The sequence below is a fragment of the Homarus americanus genome, unplaced genomic scaffold (genome assembly GCF_018991925.1).
Source record: "Homarus americanus isolate GMGI-L3 unplaced genomic scaffold, GMGI_Hamer_2.0 scaffold15667, whole genome shotgun sequence".
Lineage (NCBI taxonomy): Eukaryota > Metazoa > Arthropoda > Malacostraca > Decapoda > Nephropidae > Homarus > Homarus americanus.
The window spans coordinates 4,163,790-4,185,964 of record NW_024726107.1 but is presented as its reverse complement, the minus strand read 5'-3'; the positions used below and the strand labels follow the sequence as shown (position 1 = coordinate 4,185,964).

The following is a 22,175-nucleotide window of genomic DNA, read 5'->3' as shown; positions in this document are numbered from 1 at the left end:
GAATAGAATGGATGACGTATGGTGGTGATAAGGAAGTCAGAAGGGTGAGTGTATGAATGTAAGGAGCGGGAAGGGTGTGGTGATGTGTTAGCTGTGACATGTTGAGAGAGTGTGAAGGGGTGGTGAGTAAAGAAGGTGAAGGCCGTGGTGAGTGTGTTAGTTGTGAAGGCCGTGGTGAGTGTGTTAGTTGTGAACAATGTGAGGTAAGAAGGTAGAAGGCCGTGGTGAGTGTAAGAAGGAAGCTGCAGGAGGTAAGCAGGTTGTGAAGGTCGTGGTGAGTAAAAGAATTGAATACGAGTGTGTTAGTTGTAATGTGGTGAGTGTGTTTAACAGAGGCCGTGGTGAGTGCAAGAGACAGAATGTGGTGAGGTGTGTTAGGTGTGAAGGGTGAGTGTGTTAGCTGTAGGCTGTGGTGAGGTTGAAGGTGGCTGTGGTGAGTGTGTTAGTTGTGAAGGTGTGGTGAGTGAAGTTAAGGCCGTGAGTGAGAATAGAAGGCTGTGGGTGAGTGTGTGGTTTTGAAGGGCTGGTGAGGCAAGAAGGTATGTGGTGTGTAAGAAGGTGAAGGTTGCAGAGGTAAGGTTGTGTAGGCCGTGGAGTGGGTTAGGTTGTGAAGGCCGGTGAGTGAAGAAGGTGAAGGCCGTGGTGAGAGGAATGACGTGGGGAGGTGTTAGATGAATGCGGTGAGGTCAACAGAATGTGGTGATTGTTATTGTGAATGTGGTGAGTGTGTTAGGTTTGAATGGGCCTGAGGAGCGTGAAGAAGCAGAATGCGTGGTATAGTATTGCATTACCGTGGTGAGTGTGTTAGGTGAAGGAGGTTGAGCAAAGAATAATGGTGAGTGCAGAAAATGTGGTGAGAGCAGAATGCGAGGTGAGTTTGAAGGCCGTGATGTGTTAGATGTGAAGGTGGTGTGTTGAAGCAGAAGGCCGGTGAGGTTAGATTAGAATGTAAGTGTGTTAGCTTTGAAATGTGGGTGAGTGTTAGGCTGAATGCGTGGTGAGTGTGTTATTGTAGGGCTGTGGTGAGTGTGTTAGTTGCATGGTGAGTGTGTGTTAGTTGTGAATGTGGTGAGTGTGTTAGTTGTGAAGCCGTGGTGAGTGTGTTAGTTGAAGGACTGTGGGTGAGTGTGTTAGAAGGGAGTGTAGGCTGTGGTGAGTGTGAAGAAGGTAGGGTGATGAGTGTTAGTTCAGAAGCCGTGATGAATGTGTTAGTTGTAATGTGGTGAGTGTAAGAAGGTAGGGTGTGATGAGTGTGTTAGTTGGGAAGGAGGGGCAAAGCAGAAGGCCGGTGAGTGTATGAATGAAGGTGATGAATGTGTTAGTTGTGAAGGCCGTGTGGTGAGTAAGAAGGTAGGTGTGATGGATGTTTGAGCCAGAAGGCCGTGGTGAGGTAAGAAGCCAGAAGGGTGTGATGAATGTGTTTAGCTGTGAAGGTGAGTATGTTAGTTGTAATGCAGAGTGCGTTATGAGTGTGTTAGCTGTGGGTGAGGTAAGAAGCAGAAGGCCGGTAGTGAAAGAAGTTGTGTAGGTGGTGATGAATGTTGAAGCTGGTGAAGGCTGGTGAGTGTAAGAACTAAGAAGGGTAGATGAATGTAAGAAGGTAAGTGTAAGAAGGCAGGTCGTGGTGAGGAAGAATGAAGGACGGGTGAGTGCAAGAAGTCAGAAATGTGTGTTATTGTGATGATGTGGTGAGTGTGAGGTGAAGGCCGTGGTGAGTGAAGACAGAAGGGTGTGAGTGCAAGCTTGAAGCCTGTACGTGGTGAGTGTGTTAGCTGTAATGACGTGTGAGCAAGAAGCAGAAGGCTGTGTGATGAACAAAAGAAGTGGGTGAAGGGTGTAAGGAGTGTGTTAGTTAGAAGGGTGTGAGTGTAGTCATGTGTGAGTGCAGAAAGAAGTAGAAGGCCAATGAGTGTAAGAAGCTGTGGGAGTGTAAGAAGGGTGAGGTGTTAGGTTGTAGTGAGTGTGTTGAAGCTAGAAGGCTGTGGTGAGTTAAGAAGTTGTTAAGGCCGTGGTGAGTGTAAGACAGAAGGCCGTGGGTGAGCAAGAAGGAAGGTGAGTGAAGAAGAGAAGGGTGGTGAGGTACAGAAATGTGGTGAGTGGGGTTAGGTGAGGTGGGTTGAATGGTGCAATGTGTGAGTGTGTTATTTTGAATTGTGGTGTGAAGGTTGTGTTTTTTAGCTGGTGAGCAAGACAGAATGATGTGGTGAGTGGGGTGTATTGGTGGCTGCGTGATGTGGTGTGTTAGCCAGAATGTGTGGGTAAGATGGTGAGTGTGTTATTGTGAATGTGGTGAGGTGTTGTTGAAGGTGGTGAGGTTGTATGTAGTGGGTGTGTTTGTTATTGTGAAGGCTGCAGGAGGTGTTGTTTTGAGGGTTGGTTAGTGTGCAGAAGGTGTGGGTGAGTGTAAGAAGCCAGAAGGGTGTGGTGAGTGGGTGTTGGTTGTGGGGAAGTGTGGATTGCAGGAGTGTGTTATTTTGAAGGGGTGTGTGATGAGTTGGTGAATGTGGTGAGTAAATAGGTTGAGAATGTGGTGATAGAAGAATAGAATGAAGTTAGTGGTGTTATTGTGAATGAAGTAAGTGTGTTAGTTTTAACGTTGTGGTGAGGTTGAAGCTGGGTGAAGTGCAGGGTGGTTATTGTGTTGGGTAGTGGTGAGGCGGTTTGAATGTGGTGAGGTGTTATTGTAGTGTCGTAGGTGTTAGAAGAAGGTGAGTGTGGTTGTGTGTAGGCCGGTTGAGTGTGTAGTTGTGAAGGTCGTGGTGAGTGTGTTAGGAAGGGTGTGGTGGGTGTGTTGTTGTGAAGGCCGTGGTGAGGTTTGATGAAGGTGGTGAGTGTGTTGAAGGTGTGGTGAGTGTGTTAGTTGTATGTGGTGAGGTGTTAGCTGTAAGGTCTGTGTGTTACAGGTGAGTGTGTTAGTTGTGGTGAGTGTAAGTACAGAAGGTAGGTTGAGGCAAGACCATGTGGGTGAGTGGTAGGTGTGTGAAAGCCTGTGGTGAGTATTTGTTAGTTGTGGTGAGTGAGTTGAAGGCTGTAGAGAAAGCATTTGAGGTAGTGTTAGTTTTAAGGGCCTGGTGAGTGTTTTGAAGCTGGAAGGCCAGGTGAGGTTAGTTGTGGAAGGATGGAGAGGTTAGAAGAATGTGTGTTGAGTGTGAGAAGGTGAAGGCCGTGGTAGTGTAAGATGGTAGAAGGTCGTGGAGGTAAGATGGTTGTGCAGGAGGAGCTTATTGTGAATGTATGAGTGTTGACAGAATGGGTGAGTGTTAGTCAGGATGGCAGGTAAGACAGAATGTGTTAGTGTGTGAAAGCTTTTGTAGCAGTGTGGTGAGTGTGTAATCAGTAGGTCAGGTGAGTGGGTTATTAGTACATGTGAGTGTGTGAAGTCAGAAGGCATGTGGTGAGTGTGTTGGATACTGCAGGGTGTTGTGAGGTGTTTAGCCGAATAAAGTGGTGAGTGTGTTAGTTGTAAAGATGGTGGTGAGTAGGTTAGCTGTGAATAGTAAGTGTAGTTGTGCAGAATAATGTGGCAGGAGGTGAAGAAGTTGTGAAGGCTTGGTGAGTGTAAGAAAGGTCTGTGGTGAGTGTAAGAGGGTGAGGGTTAGTTGGTGAGTGTGTTATTTGTGGTGAGGTTAGGATGAAGGTGGCAGAGTGGTGAGTGTGTTAGTTGTGAAGGCTGTGGTGAGTGTGTTAGTTGTTGGAAGGTTGCAGGAGTGTGTAGTTGTGAAGGTGGTGAGTGTGTTAGGCAGAAGGTTGTGGTAGTATAGAAGGCCGGTGAGTGTGTAGGTTTGTGAAGGAGGGGTTAAGTAGTGAAGGCTGCGGAGAGTGTAGTAGCAGAAAGGTGGTGGTGAGGTAAGAAGGTGAAGGCCGTGGTGAGTGTGTGTTAGTGTGTGAGGCCGGGTGGTGGGGCAGAAGGCCGTGGTGAGTGTGTGGGTGTAGTGGTGAGGCTAGATGTGGTGAGTGGTGTTAGTTGTGAAGGCCGTGGTGAGTGTGTTAGCTGTAATGTGGTGAGTGTAAGTTATGTAAGGCTGGTGGCGAGAGGTGGGTGGTAGAAGGATACGTGGTGAGGTGGAGGGGTGTGATGAGGTGAGTGAAGGCTGGGTGAGGTAAGAAGGCCGGTGGAGTGTGTTAGTTGTGAAGGCGTGGGAGTGTGTTAGGCAGAAGGCCGTGAGAGTGTGTTAGTTTGTAATGGTGCAGGTGTTATTGTGAATGTCGTGGTGAGTTGGTTTTAATGTCGGGTGATGGTTATTGTGGTGGCAGTGTTGTTGGTTTTGAAGGAGTGTGTTAGTTGGTGAATGTCGTGGGTGAGTGTGGTCAGCTGTGAATGCCGTGGTGGTGTGTTAGTTTGAAGGCCGTGGTGAGTGTGTTAGTTGTGGAGGCCGTGGTGAGTGTGTTAGCCAGAAGGCCGTGGTGAGTGTGGTCAGGAACAGTGAGAGTGTTAGTTGTGGTGACAAAAGAGGCCAGTGAAGCGTGGTGAGTGTTAGTTGGTGCCGTGGTGGGTGTGTTGGTTGAAGGGGTGGTGGGAGGTGTTAGTTGTGAAGGGTGTGGTGTGGGTTATTGTACGTTGTGGTGCGGTGTTATTGGTGGCGCGTGATGAGTGTGTTGGTGGCCGTGTGGTGAGGTTAGGTGTGGCCGTGGTGAGGTGTTAGTTGGAATGTGGTGAGTGTGTTAGTTGTGAATGCCGTAGGTGTGTTAGCCAGAGGTTGTGGTGAGTGTAAGCCGTAGGCTGTGGTGATGTTGGGAAGGCCGGAGGAGTGTTAGTTGTGAAGGCCGTGGTGAGGTAGTAGCAGAAGGCCGTGGTGAGTGTGTTGGTTGTGAAGGCCTGGTGAGTGTTAGTCAGAAGGCCGTGGTGAGTGGTTAGTTGTGAAGGCCGTGGTGAGGTGAGATTGTGAAGGTGGTGAGGTGTGAAGGCCGGGAGTGTGTTAGTTGTGAAGGCCGTGGGTGAGTAGGCAGAAGGTGGTGAGTTAGTTGTGAAGGCCGGTGAGTGTGTTATTGTGAAGGCCGTGGCGATGATGGTGGAGAGTGGGTGTGAAGCCAGAATGTGGGTGAGTGTAGGTTTAGCTGTGGGGCTGTGGGTGAGGTGTGTTGAGTTGTGTAGGGCCGTGGTGAGTGTGTTAGTTGGTGTGTTAGTTGTGAAGGGTGTGGTGAGTGTGTTAGTTGTGAAGGCCGTGTTGAGTGTGTTAGTTGTGAAGGCCGTGGTGAGTGTGTTAGTTGTGAAGGGCCTGGTGAGTGTGTAAAGCGAAATGAAAGGGCCCGCAATCCTTCAGATGAAGTGTTGCCGATAATTATTTATGCTTTTTCGTCAGATAATACAAAATAATCCCCAGATTATCGCAAATTTTCTCATAAAATTTGCTAAAAAGTAGCTGGACTTAATCGAGGGATTTTAATCTGGCTAACGCCAGGGGATTTTATTCAGCTGAGGGAAACACCTACCTTACAATGTAATATTGGATTCGAAAAACCATAATCTGAGAGTAAAAAAAACAATCCATTCTGGGGAAAATTTCATACTTTTTTAATCTCCCCTTTTTAGAAGTGATTTTACTGCATGAATATTTATATATTTTTTCCGTTAGTTGTAAGTCGAGCTCAATTAAAGAGTGAGGGCGGGGGGTAATCAATATGATGTCCCTCCTGTATAAAACTGGGGGACATGACCCTCTCGACCTCCAAATCGATGCCCATAGGCGTGGTGAGTGTATTAGCCTACCTTTTTGAAGCCTCAAGTCATATTAAGTTTTGTAAAGGTAAGACTTGTATGACTTCCATCTAAATCAGTGTATTATGTACTTTAAGAGAGAGAGCATTATTTACCTACGTGTCATTATTTACCTTAAAAGATACACACAGTATTAATTTGGAGACAATTCCTGAAAGGTGGCTTAAAAGTGAGGGCAGGGATACCTATCTGTTACAAGCATACAATCTGTATAGCCCTATAGGAACATCCTTCTTAACCATGTTGCCGCCCTGGGATATGTTTCTAGGCTGATTTATGCATAAAACTGTAAGGAAACCCTATTATTACTCATAATGGCGCTTTTCAAAGCAACGCAAGTATGACAACTATGGTGGTCACTGTACAGTACTGTTACTTTTATTTTGTTTTTCTCACAAACATTAATTACGAAACCAATCTAAGATGTAATACTGTAAGAGCAATTTATCGCAAAGTGTAGTCACATTGTGAAGAAAATTCAGAAATAACTGTCGTTATATACATGACTAAGAATCATTTCGAAGCTCAACAACTTTCTTAGGTTTTCTGTGACTACTTTCGAATGTTACAGATATAGAACTTATATGTACTTTGACACACTACAAATGCATGATGTATTCACAAACCAATAAATAGTCCTTTTCTAGTCACTATCCTGGTCATCATTGTAGGGGTTTCTGCACCAGTCCCCACACTGGCAAGCTTTTGTGCATCTGAGTCTGCTTCTTTGGCAGATACATTGTCCTGTCCTGCAGTGTCGGCCAGTCTTTGTGCATCCACATACGAGTACTGTAACAGCCACATACTCTGGTGACAGACCATCTTCAGTCATAAGAACATGCACCAGTTTGTTTTGTTTTAAAGTCCAGCCACTTGTTGGACAGGGTATCTCTGGATTTGCCACATTAGAGTTTCTCCACACTATAGCCTGATAATTAATTTGCCCTTAGAATGTGTTGGAGGGAAATTTTCCAATTTACCTTTGGCTTTTATGAACCGAGAACATCTAAGTGAGTGAAAAGCCTTTGTGTCTACTGAAGGGATGTACAATTTGCAAAAAAAATTCTTCTTCTTTTGTGAGTATCTGAACATTTGGGGTGTGTGCTACTCCTAATTGGAGTAGAAGATGTAGTATCCCACTAAGGATCTTCTAAGCTGTTTTCTTTTAAATGCCTAAAAACTGGGTCGTGCTATCACACCCAGTTATAGCATGGAAGGCTAGAATGCTATCACTGATGTCACCAGAACCTTGAATCTGGTGAACAGCTGTGTAACACCGAGTCTTTGATGTTCCAGCGTTCATCCAAACCTCCTTGGATAGTTGAGGATAGAAAACAATCAACAAGAGGACATCACTATCACTGCTCGCTTCGCCAATTTTCGCATATCCTTTTGCCTTTGCCTCAGAGGCATGTAGAACCATTCGGGTGTCTGCCTCCTCTTGGGTAGAAGATATGTGATCCAAACCCCTATCAGCTGAAGAGGCATCTGTATTATCATTTCCACCACTAACAACCAATTCCTTTTTTTCCACGTAGAGCTTGATGCAAGAGGTCTTGTTTCATTGAGATCCATGAAGGATTTCCACTGTTCAGACAACCTCAAGTCCCTGTTGCTGATGTCCCGTCTCACAAACCCGCCCCTTTCCAGCCCGGCGCCTTCTAGTAGCATCTTTAATGGACTGTTGCTTGTAGCAGTCAAATACTACATACTACATCAATATGAGTACTGATTTGCAAAAGTTACAGCATAATAACCAAAGATCTTTGCTTCCTTTGGCTTTCCTAAAGCCTGAACTAGAGACATTCCGTCAATCACCATGCATGTTGGAGTCTGTGAGGCAGGTAGATTTGGCTGTGTTGCATCACCACTCTCAAGAATGGGGAGCAATTGTGACTTGTTTGCTGCCCGGAGGTTTCCATCTGGTGTCGCTATTGATAGTGGTAGATGGCATAGCTCTTTCTGGAGGAGACTGTTAAGATCAATATTTCTTCCTGCCTTCATGGCCACAATGAGACGCTTAAAGAGGTCTCGATCTGCTTTGATGACAGAAATAGTTTGTTCTTATTTTCATTTGCTATCTCAACAGCAAACATGAAAGCATAAATATTTTAAGCTTCTGCTTGTGAATGCTGGACTGCAAGCTACCTGTCTTCTCAACAAGCCTTTCAATGTCTAGCTTTCTAACTATCTGTTGTCCAACATTTTCTACATCTAGCAAGTCCCTGACAATCTCCTCTTTTGCTATGTCTCCAGTTTTCAAACACACTTTGAATGTTTGAAACAAGAATGCCAGCTTCTTGACATCCTCTTCATCTCTTTGTATTCTGGCTTTCGCTAACTCTTTGTGTGAAACACAATCATCATCATTTTCATTCACTCCAAGCATAAATTTAGTGTCATTCATTAGACTAGCTCTCGCAGCGTATGTCAGTCCCCAGCGATTGAGTGCAGAAGCAATTAAAGGAAATAGAAGAATCAACAAATTAAACAAATAAAAGCTACCAAGAAGTAAAAGCCAAAGCAATCAACTCTATGAACCATCAGATGAAGGAGTAAAATAAGTAAAAGGTTGGGAATGCATTCCACCCTTCCTAGTTGTAAAGAGCTATACATTAAAAAGTTGCCAGTGCAAGCATGGTTCATTGTAGCATCGGATACTACAGTAACTGGTGTACATTCAAGAGAAATTAAAAGTAGCTTAAACCATGTAAGGTTTGCAGAAGTTGGTAATAATATGTTGCTTGTCATCAGATTATATTACCCATTTATTAAGCATCTACTGTATATGAGGCAATAGTCTACATAATTCATGCTGTTTGTTGTTTTGATTATGAAAGTCACTATTCTGCATGTATTATAGAGAAGAAAATTGAATAACTCACATCTGCACATGTAAAACGTTTTTATAAATGAGTTACAGAGTTCACAGAATTGTTCAACTGCTATCAGGTAGATGCGTCCAGCCCTTGGGACACGGGGTTATTAAAATATCTTTAAAAGTAGTTCTATCCATTTTCCAGAGTAGCACCATGTTGTTTTTTCTGCTTCAGGAAAATATACCTCTTTCAAAAAAACTATGTTGCCAGCTTGTATCAAAATGGTGTTCCCTAGGTCATATATTGTTTTAAAGTGCCTCCAGACTAATAGCCAATGTATGTTACAATCCTTTAATGTTAGCTATGCTTTTTGAGACAATACAATTAACATTCTTGTCATATGTGGAGTGAAGGAGTGTGAGATATACGAACACTGGTGTCACTTACGATGAGTGTTGTGTACAGGTGAGCAGACCCCACGTAGCCCTGGCCATCCACCCTGGCGTCCACACGGACCAGATGTTGAAGCTGTGGATGCCCACACTACTTTTGCTGGCGTACGAGCGTGTACCCCTCGCCATGACCACCTACAACCAAGCAGAATTCCATGAGACTCTCGAGGTAAGAGGGAACGGGGCTTTGCAAGCATTCGATGAGAATGCTTATCGATGAAGATTGATATAAAGTAGACGATGCTCGCTAGAAAAAACTATTGAATATGGCTTATCGTAGGAGTCGTGACATCCGCAGGTTTGAGTATGATAACAGGAATAAAAGTGAAATAATGACAATAACTACTCCCAAACCTTGAAGTAGTGATTCCTAGTTTCGAGTAGTCATGTATTATGATATTTAAGGGTAAGTAGTTCACAGTTTCCTTATATAAATAAGTTAGACTTTAAGAATGGATACTGGTACTCCAAGAACTTTAGCTATAATTACAATGTATGTACCCAGGCAAACATGATCAAGCACTTTATATATATATATATATATATATATATATATATATATATATATATATATATATATATATATATATATATATATATATATATATATATATATATATATATATATATATATATATATTGTAAGGGCAGCGACGTAAGCTGTCACCAATGTAAGGGCGGCGATTCCTACTCACACTGCGCACCCTTATCATACTTACGTTCACTGGTTACCACATAACCTCAGTTCCTTTTGGTAGCATGGCGAGGGCCGGCACGTGGGTATAGTAATTCTGATATCAAGTCACTTGGACGGAAATAAAGGTGAACTACTGTGGTGGAAAATGAACACTCCTAAAATACTCAAAGAACAGGTTTATTAATATGAAATACAAAGGGAAAAAGATATTAACATACCACTCCAAGGTGCAACTCCTCGGCCTACTCCACTGCACTTATTCAGATCCTGTACCCTTACTACACATAACCTTACTGGTGTTACATTACAGTACATAGTTACATGACAACTCCTGGCTTCTCTTAACTGCCAATCCAAGTGGGTACTTACTTCACCCACATTACTGGTGATGCATTTCATTACATACATGACAAACTTACAGATGATACTTCACTCACTGAAACCAACTCATACATGGGTCCACTACCCAACATGGGATAATTATTTCCAATTAATTATCCCCAAACATATACATCAAACACTGTGGGCCATAAATGCCAGGAATGCGTCCCAGGGTAGGACACTGGGGCTCACGACCGTTGCTGTGATCAGTGGAAGCCAGACACATGGCGAGTCTGGGGTCTAGCTCCACGAGGCAGTGAACAGATTAATCATGTCGAATCAGTGCCATCGCTCATATATTGATCACTGCTGACTATCCACCGGCTTCGAGCGACCGGTGGGTGTTCAATTAAGCCTTCCCCGTAACCTGTAGACAAGTTGGAGAGGACGCATCACAGAGGACGACTCTCTACTCGGCAATGGTTCATATACCCCTGAGTTGCCAGCGATCGCTACTCACGCAATGACAGAATTCACAAACAAACCAACTGTCACTCATTCAAGGATGACCCTCAGTTAACAAGGGTCTGGCGAATTACTTGAGGTGATTTACACAGACTAATCCAAGATTGAGCTTGCCAGGAAAAAAGTGGAAATAAAAGGCATTGACAACTGTGTTAGAAAGGAGGACTTATTGGGAGGGATGATGAGTATAAGCGTCGATGGGGAAAAACACGTCTTCTTAGGAATAGCTAACCCACTCATGTTTTGCGTTCGTGGGGTACAGTAAGAATCATTAGTGTTAAAACAGACTAGCAGTCAACGTGACCATGGCAATATATAAGAACATAAGAAAATAAGGAGTTTGCAATAGACCGGTTGGCCTGTGCATGGCAGCTCCTGTCTAGAGTTACTACCACTCTCTATCATCCATGAATCTATCTAGCCTCCTTTTGAAACTTTCCAGAGTTCCCGCACTTACTACAAAGTTGCTAAGCTTGTTCCACTCGTCCGCCACCCTATTTGTGAACCAGTTTCTTCCTATCTCCCTCTTAAACCTAAACTTATCCAACTTGAATCCGTTGCTCCGAGTCCTATCCTGCTCGGATATTATAAGAACTTTATCTATATCCCCTTTATTGATTCCTTTCACCCACTTAAATACTTTTATCATATCTCCCCGCACTCTTCGTCTTTCTAAGGAATGCAAGTTAAGTTTCTTTAACCTATCCTGATATGGAAGGTTTCTAAGTCCCGGAATCATTTTTGTCATTCTTCGCTGCACCGACTCTAGTGAATTTATATCCATTCTATAATAGGGGCACCAGAACTGAACCGCATAATCGAGGTGCGGCGTGACTAGCGCAAGATATAGTTGTAATAAGACCTCTGCACTCTTGTTACTTACACTTCTAGACATAAAACCCAATACTCTGTTTGCCTTATTTCGAACATTAACGCACTGTTTTCTAGGCCGTAGGTCCGGGCTTACAAGTACCCCTAGGTCTCTTTCACAAGTCGAATTCTCTAGGTTGATGTTGTTAAGGTTGTATACATTATAAGTATTTGTTCTTCCAATATTAAGTACGCTGCACTTGCTGGTGTTGAATTTCATTTGCCATTTTTCAGACCACCCCTGCAGTTTATTTAGATCCTCCTGTAATGCATTTGCATCCTGCCCTGAATTAATTTTGCCGCCCTATTTTGGTGTCATCCGCAAACTTGCTTATGTCACTGCTGATCCCAGTATCTAAATCGTTTATGTAGATTATGAACAAGAGTGGGCCTAGTACTGACCCCTGGGGAACCCCACTGGTTACACGGCCCCACTCAGATTTAACACCATCTACGCTGACCCTCTGCGTTCTATCGGTGAGCCATGATTTTATCCAATTTAAAACTTTCCCCTCGATACCATGAGCCTTAATTTTTCTCAGAAGCCTCTGATGCGGTACTCTGTCAAATGCTTTGCTAAAGTCTAAGTAAAAAACCCTCGTAATTTTCGTCATTATCTACTACCTCGAAGACTTTCCTAAAAAACGTTAGCAGATTTGTTAGACAAGATTTTCCTTTGTAAACCCATGTTGAGAGTCGTAGATTAATTTGCTTTTCTCTAGATGCGATCGGATGCTATCTGCTATAATTGATTCACGAAATTTCCCCACTACTGACGTCAAACTGATCGGCCGGTAATTTGACGCTGATGCTCTGTCTCCCTTTTTGAATATGGGTACTACATTTGCCTGTTTCCACAAGTCTGGCACAACTCCAGTGTCTAATGATTTTGTAAATAAGTTTACGAGGGGTCCGCTAATCTGTTCCCTACACTCTTTCAAGACTCCAGGGAAAATTTCATCCGGCCCTGGGGATTTTGTTTTCTTTAGTTTATTTATCTTCTTAAGAACATCCTCTTTTCTGATAGTGATATTCTTTAATTTCTCTTCTTCCTTTCCCTTAAATATCAGTTCCACCTCTGGAAATTCATCCCAAATTTCTTCTGTGAAAACTGATAAGAAGTAGCTGTTCAATGCTTTGCTTATTTCTTCACTGCCATTTATCAATTCTCCCCTCCCTGACTTTAAAGGCCCAACTTTGTCCTTGACCTTTGTCCTATATAAATGGAAAAATCCCTTGGGATTCGCCTTGGATTCTCTTGCAATTTTGATTTCATACTCTCTCTTTGCTTTCCTTACATTTTTCTTAACATTCCTAGATAGTTCATTATACCTGTTTCTGAGCTGCTCCTCCCCTCCCTTTAATTTCTTATATATTCCTTTCTTTATTCCTATGTCATGTTTAAGTTTTCTGGTCATCCACCTTGGCTCATTCTTATTTGACCTAATTTTTCTGTATGGTATATTTTGTTCTTGTGCTTTATGTAGTATACTAGTGAATATATTATAGTCATGATCAATTGTTGTGTCATCTATGACCTCACCCCTTCCTACTGGGGACTGACGTGACTGTTCCCAGGTGACCTCACCTAGGTACCTTCTTAACCCCTGATAATCCGCCAACCGAAAGTTTGGGACTCTGACCATATTGTCATTGTTTTTCGTTTCCCAATTTAGGGTGAACCTGATTTCTCTGTGATCACTGTTACCTAGTTCTTCCCCTACTGTGATATCTCTGATAATATTTTCTTTATTTGTTAATACTAGGTCTAATATATTGTCACCTCTAGTAGGTTCTGTAATTAGTTGTTTCAAAAAATTGTCCTGTACTGCGTCTAGGAAGTCTTCAGATTCATAGTCGCCTACAATGTTGTCCCAGTCAATATTTCTGAAGTTGAAATCCCCCATAATGCATAGGTTGTTATATTTTGCTGCCCTACTCATTTCCTGCCATATGGGCTGAGCTGCTTCTTTGCCAAGACTTGGGGGCCTGTAAATCACTCCCATAATTAGTTTTTCTCTTCCTTCCGTGATTTCTACCCACACAGACTCGGTTCCTATTTCACCCTTTATTGAATTATTAATACAACATTTTAATGTATCCTTGACGAAGAGTGCGACCCCTCTCCCCTTCCTACCTTCCCTGTCCTTGTGAAAAAGGTTGTACCCTTCTATGTGGTACTCTGATAAAAAAATTTTGCTCGCCAGATTCATCCAAGTTTCGGTGATTGCTATGACGTCTACATTCTCGGTACATACAACCGCTCTCAGCAAGTCTATTTTATTTCTAACGCTCCTACTGTTTGTATAGTATACATTTAAACCTACCCTTCCCTGGTCCTGTCTTACGCCTTACGCCATTCACGACCAACCCCTCTTCTAGGCAAGACACCACATACTATCGGGATCCCTCCCCTATCTCTAATCTTCCCCAGCGCCTCCCTATACCTCTTGAAAAGTTCCTCACTCCTAACCTTACCTATGTCGTTTCCTCCCACACTAAGACACACTACTGGATTGGTACCCTCCCCTGACAAAACCCTGTCTAACCTCTTGGCTACATGCCCTATCCCAGCCCCAGGAAAACACACCCTAGTCCTACGTTTCCTATCTCTCGCACAAAAAGCCCTATCTACAAACCTCACCTGGCTGTCACCAACTACCACGACCTTACCTGTGGGCAGGGTTTGTACAACTGCCCTTTCTTCTCCTTGATCCATACCGTCCTGCCTCTTCTCTTCCTCGCCAGCTTCCTGCAGCACCTGGTAAGGGTTACTACACTCCACACCCTGGTCAGCTTTCCTGAGCCTGACCCTAGTCCCCTTGGAGAGAACCACTCTCCACGCCTGCTCCTCCTTCGCAGGTGTCCTGCTAGGCAGGACACTTACCTGAAGGAGTTCCGTCCTGAGGGCTTCATTTTCCCCCTTTAGAGTGTCAACCTCACTCCTCAACTGCCCCAGGTGCCTTAACAGAGTGGCAAGGAGGTCGTCTTTCCCCACACTCCCCTCCTCTTCCCCCACGACACAACGATCCAAGGCGGCCATTTTCCTTGGTCTCTAACGGGAGCACTATCGGGCACGACCTTCTCCAATACCTCACTAGTCGGGAATCGAACTCTGGACCTCTGAGTGTGAACAGGGATTTCTACTACAGCGCCACAAAGACAACGAAAGCAATCCTAGGCTTTGTTTTATTTCACTCAAAGTCTGTTCATTCGTATTTTTCAAGCAACCAACCACAGAGTTGGTACGGGCAATCCCCAATGGAGGTTCGCGTTGCTTAACAAAGAAGAATGAACAGGCTTTGTGTGTATAAAACAAAGACCTAGAATTGATTTCGTTGTCCTTGTGGTGCTGTGGTAGTGATCCCTGTTCACACTCAGAGTTCCAGAGTTCGATTCCCGACTAGTGAGGTATTGTTTATATATGGAAGTCCCCCCCCCCAGGATCGCCCAGCGTATATTAGTCTTTGCGAGGGAAACGTCATAGAAGAAAACTGCCTTAGAGCTGTCTGAACTATCGGAAAAAATACATTTTCTAAAAAAAATCCGTGGCTGGTCGAAACTACAAATTCACTCAAACAATACTGTAATACTGTACAATCAACAGGTTACCTTCTCTACCGGATAGGGCCTCCAGTAACACCTGGATCCCAACTTAACTTCCGTTCTCCAACCAGGTCGGAACTAGAGATAGAGAAAACGGCCAAGCATCTGGCGAGCCACTCCAGGAGTGATTCCCGAGCATAAGCCGTTTGATATATAATATATACATCGTAAATGTTACTTACTCGAAAACCTATCCACTTCAAACGATAATATTAATGATACTACTAATAATAATAATCAGAATGAAAATTTTCAGGATGTAGTTATATATTTAATACTAAAACAAAACAAAAACATACTAAGACAAGACACATTAACGAAATAATTATAGTACTCCAGCACAACCCTGCGTACTAAGGGACCAAAGAGTATCACAGGCACCTGACATAGGATGCATATGAACAGCTCCGTGGCTCTTCTCACCCTTGTCTGATTAATTTGAAATTCTGGTGTGCTTTAAGTGGGTCCCGTCCCACAGTCCTGTCAGTAAGGAGATACGGTACACTGATGACTAAGTCTTATTTTTCGTAAACACGGAGGCAGTGTGGTCGACAATGTATATGACCGCCTTCACTTTCTCCAACTGTAAACTTAGGCACCCATTCACAGTTAGGTGGTGAAGTAGGGGCTCCTTGGGCATGAACCAACGACCCTAAGGACAGGAGACGAACACAGTATCAATTCGACCGCCGCACCCATAATGTGACAGAAGACAGAATTATTTGCATATCTGAATTTTTAGCATTTGAGGTAAAAAAAAAAATCCTTAAAGTAAATGGGAGTTTTCACCGTTCCTCATCTGACTCCTGTGGGTAATGTAGTATGACAGGGTGAAGCTGATGACTGAAATCCTCGAAAGCTACTGGTGATGTTGGTCTGCTCATACAGCAAGTTTTATTACCAGAACACAATACGATAAAATAACTTTAATATGGATGAATCAATGTTTGTTGACCCAAAATGTTGACTATAAATTAATCATAACTATTGAACTCATAACTTTTTAATATGTTGTATTGTTTCTCTGCTCCTGTAGAGTAGCAGTTTCGTCAAGGTATCATTGTGCACCTTCTTACCGACGCTTTTTAGTCTGCCGGATATTATTACAATGACTTGATTGAATTTTGAGCCAAATGACACATATAAGACGATTCAAATTTCTTCAACAGAAACTGAAAATTTTGAAGCCTAACATCGTGTACAAGGAGATGAATCCACTACGCTCACTACATGCCAAGCAGACGCCTTACGAACCTGACCACGTGTGGGCTGCTAACTCTTTCGCTATTGCCATCGACAACAGCAGCACCACCACCACCTCATGAAGCCCATCTGGACTGGTGCTTCTACACGTCTACCCCTGACTTTGTGTTGCTACATCCTCATAATTTCTAGGCGTTTGTTTGGGCCGGGTTTTGATATCAAACGATCTCACTTGTTAACACTTGCGGAATGAGTGTAGAGTAGTCGCTGGTACCTTTGATGAAGCTGGGTGAGATAATGGGTAGTCTCACGGCGTGTCACCTTTGATACTGTCGTTGAATCGTTGAAGCTTCCCAGCAGCCCTGGATTAAACTTGTAATTATCTTAGCTTGTAAGTATACACAAGTGTACACAGGTTCTGTTATCTTCATTTGTGGTTCCTTGGTGTATTGTAAAAACACGTGGTGATTTTCTAGTTATATTGGATGCTCTGGTAGTTAGAGAATTGTTTGTTGACAGCCTACTGAGCATTAGCTATTAGCTTGTAATTAGCTTATATAATTAGAGAGAGATATTTAGCCTGGGAGCTATGCTCGCACACGTCTCTTTGGTACGGTGTATGGCTGTGAACTGGTGAACTGTGTGAAACTGTGAACTAGGCGAACCTCTCTCTGTCTGCTTGTAAGGGGGTATGTAATCTATACGTCAACACAGAGATTAGAGGCTACACCCCATAGGCCTACTCTCACAGTGGCCTGGGGACATATATTTATGGGTTGTAACCTGAATCTGTGTGAAACTACAAATGTTTATGTGTGCTGTCCACCCTAGGAGGTGTGACAGAACAAATGCTTAATGTAGCTGTATGCTCAATAGTCTGGGTGATAGAATGTATATAATGAATATATGTCCTTAGCCCATATTTATATAATACTAATTGATAAGGGCTGGAACACGTTGGCATATTGCCAAAATGTTTTACTTGTGACAAATTAACGTGGTTTACTGTAGTTATTCAGTTTTTACATAAATATTTCTTTTTTTTCATTGCTATTATAAATTTTTGACAGATATGAATTGGGATTTATACTACTAACTCTTACACTATACAATAGAGTTTTATTATTCTCTGTTCATAATAAGTTGAAGCGTTGCGAGTGTACTAAGGTGGTTCAGGTGCCGCAAACCCTAACAGTGGTTTTCAATTCTTTCACTAAAGCAGAGGCGTGGAAAAATCTGCGATTTATTACTTAAGTTAGAATACAAGTAATCAGAAAAACACTTAAGTTAAAGTAAAACTAGCCTTCGTTAATTGCACTTTCGAGTATGAAAGTTACTAATTTATTATGGACTTAAAATACTCACAATTAAAAAGCGGTTGTTAAGTATAAGCAATAGTTGGCAGACAAATATCACAGGGAAGGAAACGCACATTTCGGTGAATGCTTTGTTTTTTATTGTTTTGTGCACAGTATTTTACCATCTACAATGGGATGCAATTACTAGGTAGCTATTAGTTGCTCCACCAACAAGAAGAGAAACCCGTCTTTCTTCATATTTCCAAAGGATCCAGAGAGGTGAGTCGTACACCTACAGTTAGGGTTGCCATAACTGAACATTAAAAAAAAAAAGAGGACCTTCCCGAAGACATCCTGCCCCCCCAACCCACCCCCCCCTGCCCGGCACACACTTTGGCCCTATATATATATATATATATATATATATATATATATATATATATATATATATATATATATATATATATATATATATATATATATATATATATATATATATATATATATATATATATATATGTAATATTCAGAAATTTCAGAGTAATTTCAAATGCCCCGCCATTAGCGATACTGAGCGTTCAAGGTCATCTGAGGGGAGAGAGCGCTGCCTGCTCATAGCGAGAGATTGCGGAACTAGGCCTATATGATATTAAATGTAATTTACCGAATTAATAATGATGCGATTCATGAAGTAAGGGACTATTATTGAATTTGAAATTATTATAGATCGTTTATCAGTCTGAATAATGTTACGGGTGTCCCAAGGAGTTATTAGTTAGGCGGAAAATATGTCACGTAGGCCCAAGCTAACGCCTTGAGGAGACGCGACGCTGGCTAGGTCTCAGTCGCGGGGAGGATTCATACAAAACAAGACGTCCCTGCGCGTCTGGCACAGAAATAGTAACGTGGCCTAGTCACCTGTGCTGCGCTATTGCAATATAACAAGTAAGTCTCATTCGATCTCAGACAGGGTTAGATAGGGCAGTGGTAAAGTAAACTAGAGCTAACAGTGAGTTCATTTCAGGGTTTCCGTCAGAACCCACTTGACTGGAGTTGACCGGAGTTGACCGGAGTTTGACTGCGAGAGATTGACTGCTGTTTGAGACTGCCGTTGATGATTGAGGGTGGCGTTTGTCGCCATTGGACCGATCAGAGTAGGCCTGTCACTGTTTAGCGGGGTACCAAAGGATCTCTTGAGGGAATCTAGCCGTCCACCCGGACGGCTCTCAACACATCGGCTCACAACACCACATGTCCCGAGCCGCTTAATGAAACACTCTTGCTAATGGGAAGCTAAAGGTCTGATTGGCTCACTCTCTTCCTGCCCATGGACGCACTGGGAGTACACTGAGGCTATCTGAGTATATTAATGGTCACACACTGAGACCGTGAGTCTAGGACTCTAGGAGATACCTAGAGGAACATTTTATCTTCCTTATTACGGGTGTAGTTAACACCATTCCTCAGACTGATATTATCTTGACGTGTGTAGTTTAATATTTCTTAAATAATTTTGATAGTAGTGTTTTTTTGAATGTTTGTGTCATTAAGTGGAACCAGAGTGATACTGTGAATTGATTCTTTTAATGCATCTGATTGTTCTTCATAATTCTGATCTCAAGTATAACCTTGTTCCCCAGAGTAGTGGTTAAGTTAGGTTAGGAAGTGTGCATCTGTTGGGGTGCTATAATTTTGTTGAGTGCCCTTAAGGCCTATTCATTGTAGAGTATTTAATTTCTTATTTTTTATTACCATTTCCTCAGTGCCTGGTATTATTTTGTTGAAAGCCCTTAAGGCCTATTCATTGTAGAGTATTTAATTTCTTAATTTTTATTACCATTTCCTGGGTGACTGATATTGTTTTGTTGAAAGCCCTTAAGGCCTATTCATTGTGGAGTATTTAATTTCTTATATTTTAGTACCATTTCCTAAGTGACTGATATTATTTTGTGAAAGCCCTTAAGGCCTGTCCATGTGTGCAAGCAACATTTCTTAATACTTCAAATCTATTGTTGCCTGTGTTTCTAATAATTTCTATGTCATTTATAACTTTTATTCCCCAGAGTAGTGTTTTAAGTTTAAGTTAAGAGGTGCGCATATTGGTGTACCATTATTTGATTGTGTTTGTAGTGTTGGAGGGAATATAAGTGTCTAAATTTTACAGTGTGGCTCATTCATCCCAGTCACAGACGCTATCCTTCCACGGGTCACGGACAATTCATTTTGTGTAGTAGATTTAAGTGTTCTTGTGCTGGTTCGGGATTTTTCTCAAAGGGGCGCTTCCACTGCCATTACCATCTATTAATTTTTAATAAACCCCAAGTCAAGTGAGAAATTAAAGTCCAGCAAATTCCGACCGGTTATATATATATATATATATATATATATATATATATATATATATATATATATATATATATATATATATATATATATATATATGTAACCGGTCGGAATTTACTGGACTTTAATTTCTCACTTGACTTGGGGTTTATTAAAGATTATTAGATGGTAATTGCAGTGGAAGCGCCCCTTTGAGAGAAATCCCAAACCAGCACAAGAGCACTTAAATTTACTAAACAAAATGACTTGTCCGTGACCCGTGGAAGGATAGCGTCTGTGACTGGGATGAATGAGACACACTGTTAAATTTACACTTATATTCCCTCCAACACTACAAACACAATCAAATAATGGTACACCAATATGCTCACCTCTTAACTTGAACTTAAAATACTACTCTGGGGAATAAAAGTTATACATGATGTTGAAATTATTAGAACCTCAGGCAATGCCTCATTAGAGGACAAAAAGTTTACAGTATTAAGAAATGTTGCTTGCACACATGAACCAGGCCTTAAGGGCTTTCAACAAAATATCAATCACTGAGAAAATGGTATTAAAAAAATAAGAAATTAATGACTCTACAATGAATAGGCCTTAAGGGCACTCAACAAAATATCATCCAGCACTGAGAAAATGGTTTACAAAATAGAACTTATTAACTCCACCCTGAGTAGGCCTTCAGGGCACTCAGCAAAATTATGTTACCCCAACAGATACACACCTCCTAACCTAACTTAAACACTACTCTGGGGAACAAGGGTTATACCTGAGATTAAAATTATAAGGAAATATTAAATGCACACAGCATACATTAGTAACTGAAAAAATAGTCTTCAGTACACACAAAAATATTATCACTATTATTAAGAAGTTACTGAGTCCACCAATACCCGTGAACCATGCTTCCTAACCTAACACATAGATTCCACCTGCACTCCGTAGTTTTTTAAGGCACAACCAACAGGCACCCGTAGTTTAAGGCCCAAACCAGCCTTTCTCAACCTTGGAAATGTACCTCTAAGTTCCACTGGACTCTTGGTCCCAGTGTATGACCCTGTATCACTCAGCTGGCTTCACTTTACCCCCAGTACATCCATGAAACGGAAGAGAGTGAGCCACTCAGACCTTGTACAGTTGAGAGAAGCTTTAGCTTCCCGTTAGTAAAAGGTTTTCACTAAGCTGCTTGAAGATATGTGGTATTGTGAGCCTAGGTAGAGGAGAGTTGATGACCCCAAACGATCGTCACGTCGTTAGATGGGCACTTAGACAGCTGGGTTCACTCCAACTCTCACCATACTCCTCTTCGATGATCAAGGCCCACAAATTGAAAATACGTTTGAAATTTCTCCAGACATGCCTCAGTGAAAAAGTTATGCCTAGATCAATCCTACCACAACGTGTCCTGAAGATGTCTGACCGCCCCTTTGATGAGTTCCAAGAAATCATCCTTAAGAAACATTTTGAAATAAAGAAAATTGAAGTGGATGAAGCCTTCCGTATTGTAAGACAAAAAAAGCGCGCTTTTAATATGACCATACCGAGCTACTGGAAAAAGTTCATGTTGGACTACTGTTTTGATAACCTGAGACGTGAGCGTTCTGATCTTCAAGCCAAGATAGACCACAAATTGGCACTCCTTATTAGAAATAGTGATTGGACTAAGGATGCCAATAACAACTGTGTAGTGAATCTCTCCTCGAAACAACTAGACAATGATACCTTGTGTGCCCTCGGCTATGGTTTAAGTTTTGATGGTTCTAACAAGGGAGTCGACAGTGTTGACATAGCCAGAGCATTTTGCAATTTGGAGAAATTCAGTAATTTGACAAGTGAAGAAGTGAACATGTGTAAAGGTGATGTGTATGCATCTATGTCCAAGCCTTGTGTTCCAAACTGTCCAGAAAGATTCACCAAAGCAATCCAAGCCCTTAAGAAAAATAAGGATCTACATGTCACTAAAGCAGATAAAGCCAACACAGTAGTGATCTTAAACAAAGATGACTATATCTCTAAAATGAATGACCTCTTATGTGATACTACAACATATTCTAAACTCATAAATAATCCTCTCAACACTGTCAACACCCAGTTCAACAAAAAACTGAAGTCCCTATTGAGAGGCAAAGCTACTCTCATTAAACATCTTACTTCAACGTCCCCTCCACTGCCATACATGTACGGTGTAATCAAGACCCACAAGCCCAATAACCCAGCAAGACCCATCATTAGCTCAGTTGGGTCAATCTCTTATAAACTATCTAAATGGTTAGTTTCTTTACTAAATCCCCTAGTTGGCAACATTTCTAACTCCAATATCAAGAA

The 22,175-nt window shown here is 42.1% G+C and overlaps 1 protein-coding gene across 1 annotated transcript in view; it reads left to right on the top strand.

Moving 5' to 3' along the window:
• LOC121865351 (putative protein MSS51 homolog, mitochondrial) overlaps nucleotides 1-16,650 on the top strand; it is a 102,604-nt gene extending 85,954 nt beyond the window's left edge. The window contains exons 8-9 of the mRNA XM_042364688.1: nucleotides 9,001-9,156; nucleotides 16,176-16,650. Coding sequence (XP_042220622.1) covers nucleotides 9,001-9,156; nucleotides 16,176-16,331 — 312 coding nt within the window. The 3' untranslated portion in view covers nucleotides 16,332-16,650. The remainder of the gene's footprint in view (nucleotides 1-9,000; nucleotides 9,157-16,175) is intronic.
• Nucleotides 16,651-22,175: the final 5,525 nt, after the last annotated feature.